The following is a 14,179-nucleotide window of genomic DNA, read 5'->3' as shown; positions in this document are numbered from 1 at the left end:
AAGGAAAATCAAAAACTCTTAAATACATGAAAAGATACTCAACCTCACTGAAAATAAATGCAAATTTAAATTATACTTGAGATACCATGCTTAAACCTCTCAGATTGGTAAAGACCAGTTTCTTAGCACATTAAACTGGTAAAGGTATGGAGAAAGAGGCCCGTTCATAGGTCATAGCAGAAGCATAAACTGATACAACCTTTCTAAGGAGCAATTTGGCAAAATTTACCTTTGTCCCTGCAATTCCTCTTCTAGGAATGTATCCTATAGATATCCTTGCATGTGTTTAATGTCATGCTTATAAGATTATTCATGGTAGCATTATAATCACAAGACCAAAACTAATCTAAACAGTCATCCACAGAGAGTGATTGAAAACAAGTATGTATTCAAAAAATGAAATTATACACCCATATAATGGAAGGCTATGTAATCATTAAACGAAAAAAAAAATGAAGTATTCATATAATGATTCAGAAAAATTCTCCAACACATCTAAACAGGCATTATACTATGTAAGTGTGAGTAATGCTTTATCATAAAGAACTGTACATGTCTTTTTTAAAAGATTGTATTTATTTATCTTTAGAGGGGAAGGGAAGGAGAGAAGGAGAGAAATATCAATGTATGGTTGCCTCTCACAAGTCCCCTGCTGGGAACCAGCCTGCAACCCAGGCATGTGCCCTGACTGGGAATCGAACCGCAATCCTCTGGTTTGCAGGCCCATGCTCAATCCACTGAGCTACACCAGCCAGGGCTATACGTGTCTTTTCTTATGTATGCATAAGGTAGCTCTGGGAAGATATGTAAACTATAGCACTAATTGGAGAAAAACTGTAAAGCTGGCAGACAGGGATGGTAGTGGCTCTTTTTGCCGCATACCTTTACACAGCACTTAACACTGATCTACTCAAAAACATGAAATAAAGTGGCACTGTGTGAACCTTTCTACCGCTCTCACATGTGCCTCTTCCTGACCTGTCTCCTCTCTCCCGGCCCGCTCTTCTTCTAGCCTCCTCTTCTTGTCAAACTGTGTACACGCAACGTCTCACGTCGAGGCAGTTCCTCTGCTAAAGTAGGAACTACCTCTGCCCAAAACCACTACTGCTGCCAAGACGGTCAGGATAACAGGGCCTTAACGGGCTTCAAAAGAAGCAAGCAAATGCTGGTGAGATGCAAGGCCTGAAACCTCCCGTGCACTCACAGCAGGATCAATGGCCAAGACCCAGAATCCCTCTCCAACCCTCTGATGGGAAAATCTGAGTGAGCCCAGGCAGGGGTGCAGAGCCTCTCACATTCTGGGAGTCTCTCCCAGAGGCTGACGAGAGCCCTGTTGGGCATGCACAGCTGGGCGAGAGCTGCTCAGTTAAGCCTCTCGGGGACATCTCGTCCTGACAGGAAAGAGCTTTGTTTCCACTACTGAGAATGGCGAGTCTGTCTAAGAAGATTTCAACTAAAATAATGCTAAATACATGCACAATCCCACTTTCTTACCATCTCAGAATAGAAATACTACTTCAAACAAGCCACATGGGGGTCTTACATAGGGCTGTCTGGTGCTCACTTCCTCGTCAGCTGCTTCAGACCCCGCAGCAAGGTCAAGAAGCCTAAGCAGAATGCAGACACAGCCGGCCAAAATCCTCAACCAGAGGGCACAGTGAACACTCTCCTAAAACCCCGTGCCCAGGGAAGGACTCACGGCTGCCATCGATGACCGTAGAAGTGGTTGGCAGAGAAATCTCCTGGAACTGTGGTGACGCGATGGCAACTGGAGGCCGATTCTTGCGGGGCTCTGCAAGAAAACGACCGGGGAGAAATTAAAAGAGGGGCTTTGTAAAGTAGGGGAGGGGCAGACCCTATCTGGTTGGATTATAAATGTTTCCATTACATAGGCGGTGGCTGAAGCATCACCAAATCTAGAAGTCACAAGACCAGGCTGGCATTCTAACATAAGACACCTGGGAGTGTTAAGCCTCTTCCAAACCTGACTATTCCTAAGACTATGCCCTGCATTCTTTCAATGCTCAGGGGCCATCCAGTTCATAAAAAGGACTGAAGCAGTGACTGCTCTGGAGCAAGCTGACTAGAGGTGGACAACAAATAAGCTTCGTGCAATAAAGGCCTTGGCAGGCAAACTGTCCCTTGCCACAAGACTGTGCTGAAAAGATAGTGGGTAATTTCTCAATCACCCATGGGCTGACTGTGTGTGAGGTGACCAGGCCAGGGTGTTGGGAAAGTCCCAAACTGCTCTGGTCCAGCTGAATGACTGTGAACCCAGTGGCCTTTTCTTTGAGAAATAGTCAAATGGTCTTTATTCTAAACATATTTTTAAGAGAAAGTATTACCTTGGCTACAAGGTTCAAGGAAATTAAAAGAAAATCTATCGCCAACAAAGTCAGAAAGCAGTTTAAGAATTCCTGCCAATGTATGTTCCACTTGCCAACTTCTGCCAAATATCTATGAAAATGCAAAACGAGATATACTTGCTGTTGCACTGTAATCTACTTAACAAGAATGATGGAATTTGGTGTCCGAGGTGAGAGAAAATGGGCAGGGTTTCAGTGAGCAAGTCTGTGTTCAAAGGCCCACATTTCTGGAAAGAGATTAGAAAGGACCAGCCATGTGGCTGGCCCTCCTACATGCTTCTCCTAGGCTTTCTTGTGTCTCTTAATTACAACGCATGGTCCTCTCTCAGAACGACCCCCTTGGAGAAGTAGTTCTCAGGTAGACAGGTTATTGTTCAGACCGACTGCAGTGTGGGTCATATGACGTTCAGTAAGGTGTTTCACCCAGAACCAAAGTATATGAGTATACTTTGCCACCCTAACCTTTTACTATATTGAATTAGAAATTGCCCAAAAATGTATTTAAAAAATGAATGGGAATGAAAAACCCCTAAAGTCAGCTCTCCACCTCCTTGGGAACCCTTTGGAGGGCTGAGAACATACCTGGTTTCACAGTCACGTTCACAAAGCCTTCCCCTTGGGAATTCCGACCATTTACACTCACTTTGAATTCATATAGGCCTGGGGTGAGCTGCAGAAAGGACAGACACTGTCATAGTCAACGACAAAGACTGACAATTATACTTAAAATCACACATATATGAACTTCCCCATGCTGATTCTTGGCACTCGTCTTCTTGCACTGCTTTCAAAATGGAGAAAGTAAACTAGCTGAAGAGACGAAATGATGAATAATAATCTAAAAAACCATAGCTTTTAATATGAACCTTATTGCTAGCTGACTCTAGAACAACAAAAGGGATTTCAGTATCTCTGTACTCCCATTCTCATTTAAGAAGAACATTAAGGGCCCAACCATCCTATTGCACAGAGTTATGAAATTAAAACAATCATCTCTGCAAAGAAAAACATTTTGTAAAAATACCAAATAGCTCCCAAATACCAGACTGTTTTTCCCTCCTGGCTTTCACTAACTGTATAAACATAATATAAAAGAAAAAATAATCACCCAATATCCCACTGTCCTAACACATCAATTGATCATATTCCTCTTATTTCCTTCCAATCCTTAACCACACAAAAAAATACTTTCCCACAGTTCATCCATTCGACAAACATTTATTGGGAACCAACTATGTACCAGTACTTGGCCTAGGCCTGGGACTTGGAGATGAATAAGGTAAGAGCCCTGCCTTCAAGAAACGTGTATGTAAAGGGTGTGGGGGTCTGGCTAAAATCAAAGCATGTATCAAACTTTTTACTGTTCTCTCTTCCATTCACTTATGAACACTTTTCCCACTGTGACAGTGTTTTCAATAGTTATTTTAATGGCTGAAGAACAGTATATGAATACATGTGCCATAATCTCATAAGCATTCCACATTACTGGCTATTTGAATTGTTTCCAAATTTTTACTTCTATAACAAACAATATGATGGCACCTTTTGGGCTTTTGAATTGTCTCCTTTGGGTAAATGTTAATTGACTGTACGTAGCGTTTCTGACCGCTCATTTCTTTCTGGAATGCTCTCCCCTTCCTTGGCCTCCACTCCCCTGCCCACTCCTCAGTTTCTATGGTCTCCTCTTTCCTTCAGTGACAATGGTCCCCAGGATTCCACTCACAGCCCATTCACTCCTTCCTTTTACATACTCCAGATGATCTCATCTGCTGCCATGGCCCCACCCTCCTTCTCTTTGAGGTTGGTGTGCACCTTTAGCTCTCCAGCCCAGACCTGTATAGAACCTGAGCTCCGACTCCTTACCCCTGACTGGGCACCTGCACTCAGATGTTTCACGGGCACCTCAAGCTCACTCTGCCCGACCGAGTCAATCCTCTGCAAACCGCCCGCAATCCAGCTCCGCTTTCCAGGGACAGCCACCGCTTTCACACCAACACCCACCCAGGAGCCTAAGCCAAAGGCTAGAATTATCCTGGAGTTCTCTTCAGCACCTTCAGGCAATTAACTGATCACCAAGTCTCATCATAAATTCAGCCTCCTTAATTCTCCAGTCCAGTCACTTCTCTCCATTCACACGACCATCAATTCAGTCTTTGGCTATTCCTTGCAGCCTGGCTGTTAAAGCAAGGGCGGGGGGAGGCTCTAGAGACAGAAAGCTCCAGTTCCAATCTCCTATTTAATAGCTCTGTGAACTTTGGCCAAACCACTTTATTTTTCCAATCTTTACTTTTGTCATTTGTAAAACATATATTCATATCTACATCTTGGGGTCACTGTGAAGATTAAATAAAATAATTGCATTGAACAATTAGCATGGTTTCCAGCATATGGTATGAGCTTAATAGGCGAATTTTAAGTTTTATTTTATTTATTTAGTTTTCTTTTTACTCAGGTTATTATCATCTCACACCTAATTCTGTCCACAGACTCCTCCCTGGTCTCCCTGGTCTGACTCTTTTTCTCCTCCATCGGCAGTCAGGGTGACCACTCTGAACTGAAAATCTGAACATGTCTTTCTCCTGCTTAAAGACTTTCAAAGGCTCCACGCTCCCTCTGGATCAGACTCGAAGTCCTTACAAAGGCTCTGTGTGGTGTGGCCTCTGCATCTCCCCAACCTCCTTGTGCCGCTGCTCTTCTCACACCATAGGGTCTATTCAGGCCAAACCACACGGATTTCCTTCTACCCACATTTTCTCTCTAATATTTGCCCAGTGGACATATTACCTCCCCTGATAACAGTGTTATCACTCTGCCCTTTACCCAGTAAGTTAGTAACCTTTCATGACCCACGTAGGCAGACTCTAAGAAATCTACTCTAACTTCCCAGGGCTTCAGTACCCCCTGCACTGACCTAGTGCACCCCTCCCACATTATAATTCCCTGTTTCCAGTCAGTGCCACCCACTGTCTTTGAGAGCTAGCTGTCCACTGTCTTTGAAAGCTAAGAGTATGGCTTAACTCACAAGTAAACCCCCAATGCCTGTCCCATAACTAGTGTACAATAAACATTTTAGGGAGGAAGGGAGGGAGGAAGGAAAGAAGGAAGGAAGAGAGGGAGGAAGGAAGGAAAGAAAGAAGTTAACTGCTTGACCAAAGAAAATATAAATTTTTATGGCTCTTAATAACTACACTGAGTCACAAAAAAGACTGAGCCAATTTACACAGTCATGTGGCCACAAGTAACCTAGCTTATCTCCCAAATTCTAAACTCCTTATGTTCCCCTTAAAAGCTGTTCAGTGTATATTTGCAGCTATCACCACCATGCTTGTACAGTCTTCTCATCATAAATGAAAATTTGAGAATCATGTACTAACAAATACTGGATGTCAGCCAGTCAAGACTTTCGAATGATTCACTTTCAAAAGATTGTTCCCAATAGGAGTGTGGCCAGATAATTCTGTATTATAAATTTTTTAAAACAATCAACGCCTCTACCCCAGCCCTGCAAATGACAGAAGGCAAATTCACCTTGGATAGTTTGAGGCTCTTGGAATACTTCCCTTCCATTTCTCCACCATAGTCTTTAGGATGAGTAATGAGCTGCCAGTCATAGTTGTAGGTTTCTCCTATAGAATGACAGTTACAGAAATCATCAACACACACACCTACACACAAATAGGGCAGCCACACAAATCTCAGTAACAAATCTCATCTAAATCTTTTTTTCTTTTTTTTAAGAGAGAGGGGAAGGGAGTGAGAAAGAGAGGAAGAGAAACATCAATATGAGAGAGAAACATTAACTGGTTGCCTCTCGTCCCTGACCAGGGACGAAACTGCAATCTAGACATGTATCCTGACCAGAAATCAGACTGGCAACCTTTTGGTTTGTGAGATGACGTCCAACCAACTGAGCCACACCAGCCAGTGAGAATCTCATCTAAATCTTGACAAAGCCTTAGTTCTTAAGATTTCATCACAAAGCCTGTAGGGAAACCAAACATTCTGTTGGAAGAAAGGGTAGATTCTGCTACAGTAACAGCTTCTTCCACTTTCCCCCAGCAATGCTTAACCCTGCCCCAAACCTACCCGACTTGGGGCTGATCCTCCCTCAAAATAGCAGGTTTCTCATAGTATGGCATCCCAGTGAAAATGCATGCCCTCCCTACCAACCACCACAGATGAACTCATTGGGCACAAAGGCCATTTTCTTGCAAAACTTCTTTTGCAACAAAGAACAGCAATAACTTCCAAATAACATGGTTCAAAAATAGCTTTTTATAAAGTGCTAACAATGCTCGTCTCACTGAGGTCATCACACCCTGGTGAGTTAAAAGAGCTACTTCATTCCTGCTGAGCTAAATAACACAGTGCAGAAGGTGGTGGGGATGGCCCACTTAAAACAGGCCCCGCTGAAGTTAATTAAGATCAAATGAAGCATTAAATGGTCTTCATTTTGGAGCTCAAACTGTATGACTGGGTAAAGCAAGGATAGAAGGCCTTTATCTAAATGGAATCCCCCCCAGTAGAAGTGGTCTCAAATTTGGGGGAAGAAAAATGCATGTGTGGCTAAGAAAGAGTGGGATTTGGTAGGAAGGTTTAGTTTTAAGTTACCACCCAAAAGTAAAAAATATAAGGGAATATAAGAAACCTCAAATGCTTAGCAGAAAATGGTCATCTTTTTCTTATTTTACAAGTTCAAAAGCTAAAGTTAATGCATAGAACCCAGTTCCAAGACCACCTTCATCTGAAGACCAGATTTTCATTTATGAGCCTGAGATACAAGATCTATTACTCTTCCTCCCTTTCCAAAACACTAGCTTTCTTTGGGCCAGTGCTCCCAAACGCCCCTGCAAAAGTGAGGCGAGGTGAGGAGCAGGAGGGAAGGAGCACAAGCAGGACTGGTGCTAGGAGCTGACATTTCCTCCAACTGTAGTTGGACAGTTTTTCACATAGAAAACAGACCCACACTAGCTTGGAAACTGACAATTTCGTAACCTCTAAGGCTAACAACACAAATTTCCAAAAAGAACAATATTCCTAGGACAGAAAAGCTCAGGGGATAATCTTATAGCCAGAAATTGACCCAAGGATAGGAACCACTGGAGTTCGGGCCTGCTGGACCAAATGCTGGTTTTAATGACTTCGGGTGGTAGTTTCCAAGCTGTGCCTGCAAACCCCGGAGGGATCCTGGCAGGTGCTCCTGGGGCTGCCACAGGAGATGAGGGCATGAGGAGCAGGCAGAGCTGGCCCTGCCTCATTGTTTCCAACCTTTGAAAGTTTGAAAACACCCACCTCATGTATCTGATTAAAGGTTGAAGAACCTGGAGAGTGCAGAGTTGGAAAAAATCTGTTTCTGAACTGTTTCTGATCTCCAAGGCCATGTTAACTCACAGAAACGTATATGCAAACAGAGGTTAGAAAAGAAAATACCACAGTCTTTCACCAGAGAGTGGAAGCAGGCAACTTGAGGCAGTTCTTTCCTCACCTCCATCGTCAAAGACCACCAATCCATTCACCTTAACTCACCACCAGAGGAGGAAAGGGGAAAGCTCTAGAGGAAGGTGAAATAAATTGACAAGGAAAACAGAATTTGAGGACAGAAATACAGAACAGAGAGGGCATTTGGGATCTGGAAAAGTACTTTTTGCATAAATATACGATTTGATGTCAGGCCCAGAAAGTAGAAATATTATATTGGAAACGTGTATACCTAAAATGGAAGTACCACTGCACTGACTGGTGTAGCTCAGTGGGCTGGGCGTCGCTCCACAAAGAGAAAAGTCGCTGGTTGGATCCCCGGTCGGGGCGCATGCCTAGCAGGGAGCATGCGAGAGGCAACCGATGTTTTTCTCCCACACTGGTGTTTCTCTCCCTCTCTCACTCCCTCCCTTCCTCTCTCTCTAAAAAATAACAAATAAAATCTTTTAGAAAATAAAATAAAATGGAAGTACCTCTTCCTGAACTGAGTATGACATTCCGCTTGACTAATATTATAAATGACAGTAATATAGACCTTTGCAGTCATTTTTCCATCAAAGTATGCTTCACTTCATGTCACAGACAGTCTTCAGAGACTATGTATGTGTTTATAAGTCAAATTTTGGTATCTAATGTATACTTCTAACATGAAAGGGATGCTCATATTACAAAAGTTTTCTTAAACAATGAATTAATCATACTTAAATTTATATACTTTGTACACTTAAGTTTTATATATTACATTGGGCCTGTCTTTTTCTTTTTATAGTAGCAGTAATCTCGAATAACTTCTCTACAAATTTTGTGTCTGTTATTTTCTAGTTGTTTGGCCAAAACAAAGAAACTGAGTCTCAGTTTCTTCCTCTTTTAATGCAGATATTACAACCTACATTTAATGAGCATTAGCTATATGCTAGGCATTGAATTGGGTACCTTACACATACTATTTCGTTTTGCCCTTAAAGTAACGTAATTATATAGGAATTATCCTGATTTTACTGAGAAAGAAATAGAAACTTAGAGAAGTTAAATAACTCCCTGAACATCATTCAGCTAATGACAGGTGGAGCTGGGATTTCAATTCAGGCTTGACTAAAGTCTATGATCTCACACAAATTATATTACCTCTTGTATCACACAAATATTTGTGCAGTTGCATGCTATGTCCCATTCTCACAGGATTGTTGCAATAAGTAAATGAGTTATGGTGTGTAGATAGCACTACAAATTAAAACATTATCCAAATGTAAGGGGAGCCCTGGCTGGCATGGCTCAGTGGATTGAGCGTGGGCAAAGGGTCGCCGGTTTGATTCCCAGTCAGGACACATGCCTGGGTTGTAGGACAGGTCCCCAGTTGGGGGTGCATGAGAGGAAACCACACACTGATATTTCTCTCCCTCTCGTTCTCCTTCCCTTCCCCTCTGTAAAAATAAACAAATAAAATCTTTTTTAAAATGTAAGGGGATGTTTTACCTTCAAGTGGTTCTTGGAGCACAGATGCATTTAATTGAACTTCATCCTTAGGCAAGGTAATCTGGACACTCTCTCCAGCAAATACAACCAGTTGCTTTTTAACTGCAAACAAAGAAAATATACAAGAGATAAGAAATTAGATCTAAACTATCTCACTTATCTCCTTCCTTTTGTGGCCAAATTTGTTTTATAAACAATATTCAGCTACTGCTTTCATTTCCTCATTTTCCCCACTCCAATCCCCTGAAATTGATTCTGTCCCCACTTCTCCATTTAAAAGGATCTTTTGAGGTCATTAACAAACTGCTTCTTGGCAAATCTAACAGCCGTTTCTCAACCCTCACCCTTCACCTCTGTGGCATCTAATACTGCTAACTGCCTCCATCTTAAAACTTTTGGTGACCATGACACCATGTTATTCTATTTTTCTTCCTTTCTCTCTAAGTTTTTCTACACTGTACTTCAACTATGGTCGATCTTTAAACTCTCTTTCTATTGAGTTCAATAAACAGAATTCAACTCTGTTTCAGGGACCATCTTCAGGCTGATGAACAACTTTCTAAATACAGTACATCTACCAAGGCCCTGGCCAGGTAGCTCAGTTGGTCAGCACATCATCCCGATATACCAAGGTCGAGGGTTCAGTCTCAGTCATGACATAGACAAGAATCAACCAAAGAATGCCTAACTAAGTGCAACAAAAATCAATGTCTGTTTCTCTCCCCTCTTCCTCTATCTCTCTAAAATCAATTTTAAAATATACATATACGAAGTTCCTAAAAGAAAAGGCAAGTGTCGACCACAAGGCCAGCCTTGACTTCTTTCCATTCCAATTGCTACAACCACAGACTTGGACCATCCCAAGAATCTTCACTGTTCTTCCCTCTGTTAGCTCTTTCCACTCTACTCCATTCTGTCCTCCTAAAACACTCACCAACATTAGTTTTTCTAAAATACCCACCATGTTACTCTCCTACTCAAGACCCCCCTCCCCCCATATTTAAGGCCAAACTCACAACCTGGTATAAGAGAACCACCATCATCTGATCACACCATCTCACCCTTCCTACCCCATTCTGTCTCTACTTATGTTCCCTCTGTGTTCCCATTGAAGTCTACTCTTGGGAACTTTGCTAAAGCTATTTGCCTCAGTTGTGGTGTGAGCTTTCTTTACTCTTAATCCAATGCTTTGCTTTCAGCTTAAAGCCACTCTTCTCTCCAAGAAATCTTCCCCGATGATTTCAGTTCAAACTGATTTACTTTTTAAAAATTTTTATTTACTGATTTTTAGAGAGAGAGGAAGGAAAGAAGAAATAGAGGGAGAGAAACGTCGATGTGAAAGAAACATCATTCGGACATCTCTTGCACATGCCCCAGCCTGGCCCAGGTCACAACCCAGGCACGTGTCCCAACCAGGTATTGAACTGGTGCGCCCTTTCCCTTTGCAGGACGATGCTCAGCCAACCAAGCCGCGCAGATCGGGGCCTGACCTACTTCTTGAACTACTTTAGCATTTCTGGAACATCACACCACACCAGCTAATAGCAATATATTGTCTTTATACTGCTTGTCAGCTATTTCATATACGTTAGGGTTTCTCAACCTTAGGGCTTTGGACCACATAATTCTTTGTTGTGGCCAAACTGGGTTGTATACTGCAACAACTTTAGCAGGATCCCTAGCATCTACCCACTAGGTGTCAGCAGCATCCCTCCTCCATAGTTGTAACAACCAAAAATGTTTGCAGGTTGTTGAGAAACACTGATTATATAAATCTGACAATAATTGTTCCTTCAGTATGAGACCTTGGGAACTAGAGAGCTTAAAGCAAACAATTGGCTAATCCACCTACATTTCAAGACTGGAGGTGAAAAAGCTTCCTAAGACAAACAGAAAATTCGAGATGTATCAGTCTGCGTGGGAATACAGCGTGCACTTGGGGAGTAATAAAATCATCCATTATGGAAACTTCACCATTTCAACATGCCAGGAGGTGGAATAAGAATTCTCTGAAGTGACTTTCAAAAAAAGAAGAAAGAAAGAAACCACTATACTCAAGGAAAGTATAATGTACAAAATGTAGTACAAGGAAAGTATAATGTACAAAATGTAGTACATCCCAACCCTTTCTCAATTATAACAAAAATTATAGGCATTTTGCCTGAATGATTACTTTAGTGCCATGAGATTGAAACTCTAAAATTTCATGTTATATTACACCAAAAAAAGACCCTTAGAAATTAAAATTTGGCAAAAAAATCATTTTCACTGGCTTTGTGTCACCCTGTTGACTTTTTCAGGGGTTGAAGATCAACTTAGCCTCCTTGATTAGCCACTTCCTCCTAGTATCTTAGAATGGCACTCACGAAGCACAGACTTGCTAAGGCGGCATTCCATGTCTAAATCTCCATCTTATGGATAGCTTTAAAAAATACCGATGCTGTTAAAATCAGAGAGGTAAATATCTGACCTATAGTCAGCCATTCAGAGGGCAAACAGGTGCCCAGATTCAACTCTTTTTTCCCAGTAGCCTCTGTTTGCTTGTAATGTTCCTTGAACATTACTTAATTGAATCTGTGCCTTTAAGTCCCAGGCACAGTGGAATCTGGCTCTGGGAAAATAAGCCTCATAAATTCCCATAGGTTGGGGCCTGTTGAAAAAAAGGATGGAGAGCCCCAAATCCTATGATTGCAGGAACACTTACAGGATTATTTTTTCTCTAACCTACACGATTAAAAGACACACCTCCTTCCTTTCTTTCCACTAAAAGGGAACATTTTGATCAAATGTTTGACTTTCCCATCCCATCCCCATGGGCAGAAGCAAAGGGCCTCACCTGGATATGGTGCTGAGGTACTCTGGAAAGAAGCATGGGAGGTGGGAGTAGCATAACTGTAGGAGGGAGTCACTGGCAGGGAAGTAGCAATCTGGATTTCCCCAAGGCTTTTCACTTGCTGAGTGCTAGTAGCCAGATCCTCTGACGTCTCAGGTTGGACTGATACGTTCTTTGTCCAAATAGTAACCTCCCCAGACACATCTGTGGTCAGGGGATTGGAAACTGTAATTGCCTTGTGGACCTAAAGAAATACAAAAATTCAACTGAATAGGCAAAAATTATACAGCCTATTTTTTAGGTTATGTCTCATGAAATAATTGCACATTAAATTTTTTTAATGTAAAACTGTCAAAAACAAAAAAGAAACTAACCTCGCCATCCAAACCGGCATTAAAATGTTGACATAAATCTTAAAACAAAATCATTATAATTATACTCTGTGTAGTACTTTTATTTTGTTCTCAATATTTACATTCAATCTTTCTGCAAATACTTATTATGCACCTATTATGAAGCAGGCCTTGTGGGTCCAAAATATAAATAAAACATAATCACCATGGTCCAAAGTGAACAATCAAGGAGGGGAAAGAGAACTTAAAACACAGCAAGCCAAAATGGTCCCTGTATCTATAAAAGTAATGACAAACCAAAGAAACACATCTGAGAGCATTTAATTCAGCTCTTGGAGGAAGGGAGCATGTGAATAAGGATGGTTTAAATAAAAGTGTTCTGGAAGGGGAGAATCCTGAGCTGAGTTTTAAAGGGTAAAACAGTTGTTTATTAAAAAAGCTGAGGTGAGAGCCCTGGCTGGTGTAGCTCAGCAGACTGAGCACAAGCCTGCGAACCACAGGGTCACGGTTCGATTCCCAGTCAGGGCACATGCCTGGGTTGCAGGCCAGTTCCCAGCAGGGGACTCATGAGAGGCAACCATACATTGATGTTTCTCTCCTTCTCTCCTTCCCTTCCCCTCTAAAGATAAATAAATAAAATCTTAAAAAAAATGCTGAGGTGAGAGATGAGTACAGGCACAACAAATGGGATTAACATGGCATATGCTGGGCACTGAGAATCGTAAGGAAAGAGAGAGGCAGAAAAGTAATGGAAGGTGAGCTGGAAAGATAGTCGAGGGCCATACTAAAGAAAACAGTATGTGCCTCTTTAAGGAGCCAGTTAATGGGGAGCAATTAAAGGGCTGTATACAGGGAAGTGACAAGGTCGGGTTTCTGCTTTAATGGATCATTGAGGTTGCTGCCTAGTATAAGGGCTTAAAGAAGTAAGACAACAGCAAGAAGAGCACTAGGAGGGTGCTGTGCTCATCCAAATGAGAAACAATGAGTGGCTAAACAAAGGTGGTGGTATGGATTTTTTCAAGTTAACTTAATTGAAGTATAATTCACATAAAATTAACTGCACACATTTAAAGTGTATAGGGAGTACTTCCGGCCAAGTTGGCAGAATAGGTAAACACAGCTCAACTCCTCACACAACCACATCAAAGTTAAAACTAAAATACAGAACAACCATCACTGAGAACCATCAGGAATCGAGTTGAATGGAAGTCTGACAACTGTGGAATTAAAGAAACCACATCCATCCAGACTGGTAGGAGGAAAAGAGATGCGGAACAGGTTGGTCTCACATCCACGTGTGGTGGATAAAAATTCAGAAAGGATATCTCAGATTCAAGGAGTCCCAGCCTCACACCAGTCCTCCTAGCCCAGGGTTTCAGTGCCAGGAAGATAAGTCCCCATAACTTCTGGCTGCAAAAAAGCAGTAAAGATTGAGTCAGTGGAAGAAACTGCTAGAGCCCCAAGCACTTCCTCTCACAGAATCCACACATGGACTTACTCAGATTCATTCCCTCTGAGCTCCAGCACTGGGGTAGCAGATTGAAATGTCAAGTGACACACAGGAAGAAACTGAAGATTCTGGCAACAAGGCAAGAGCTGGGGTACAGCTTTTTCCCAGACAGAAGGGCAGGCAGAGGCCATTATCCCTTTTCTGAACCCTTCCCACACAGAGCCAC

General features: G+C 42.1%; 1 protein-coding gene across 5 annotated transcripts in view; it reads right to left on the bottom strand.

Moving 5' to 3' along the window:
- Nucleotides 1-14,179, bottom strand: part of KIAA0319L (KIAA0319 like) — a 98,036-nt gene that overhangs the window by 25,746 nt on the left and 58,111 nt on the right. For all 5 annotated transcript variants that reach the window (XM_037061450.1, XM_037061451.1, XM_037061453.1 and 2 more), the window contains exons 4-8: nt 12,154-12,394; nt 9,318-9,419; nt 5,895-5,992; nt 2,949-3,036; nt 1,700-1,792 (exon numbers count right to left, since the gene is read on the bottom strand). In XM_037061450.1, coding sequence (XP_036917345.1) covers nt 1,700-1,792; nt 2,949-3,036; nt 5,895-5,992; nt 9,318-9,419; nt 12,154-12,394 — 622 coding nt within the window. The remainder of the gene's footprint in view (nt 1-1,699; nt 1,793-2,948; nt 3,037-5,894; nt 5,993-9,317; nt 9,420-12,153; nt 12,395-14,179) is intronic.

The sequence above is a fragment of the Sturnira hondurensis genome, unplaced genomic scaffold, assembly GCF_014824575.4.
Source record: "Sturnira hondurensis isolate 20B ecotype Veracruz unplaced genomic scaffold, ASM1482457v3 Scaffold0013381, whole genome shotgun sequence".
Lineage (NCBI taxonomy): Eukaryota > Metazoa > Chordata > Mammalia > Chiroptera > Phyllostomidae > Sturnira > Sturnira hondurensis.
Note: the sequence above shows the minus strand (reverse complement) of the source record. Positions and strands in the feature narration are given on the sequence as shown.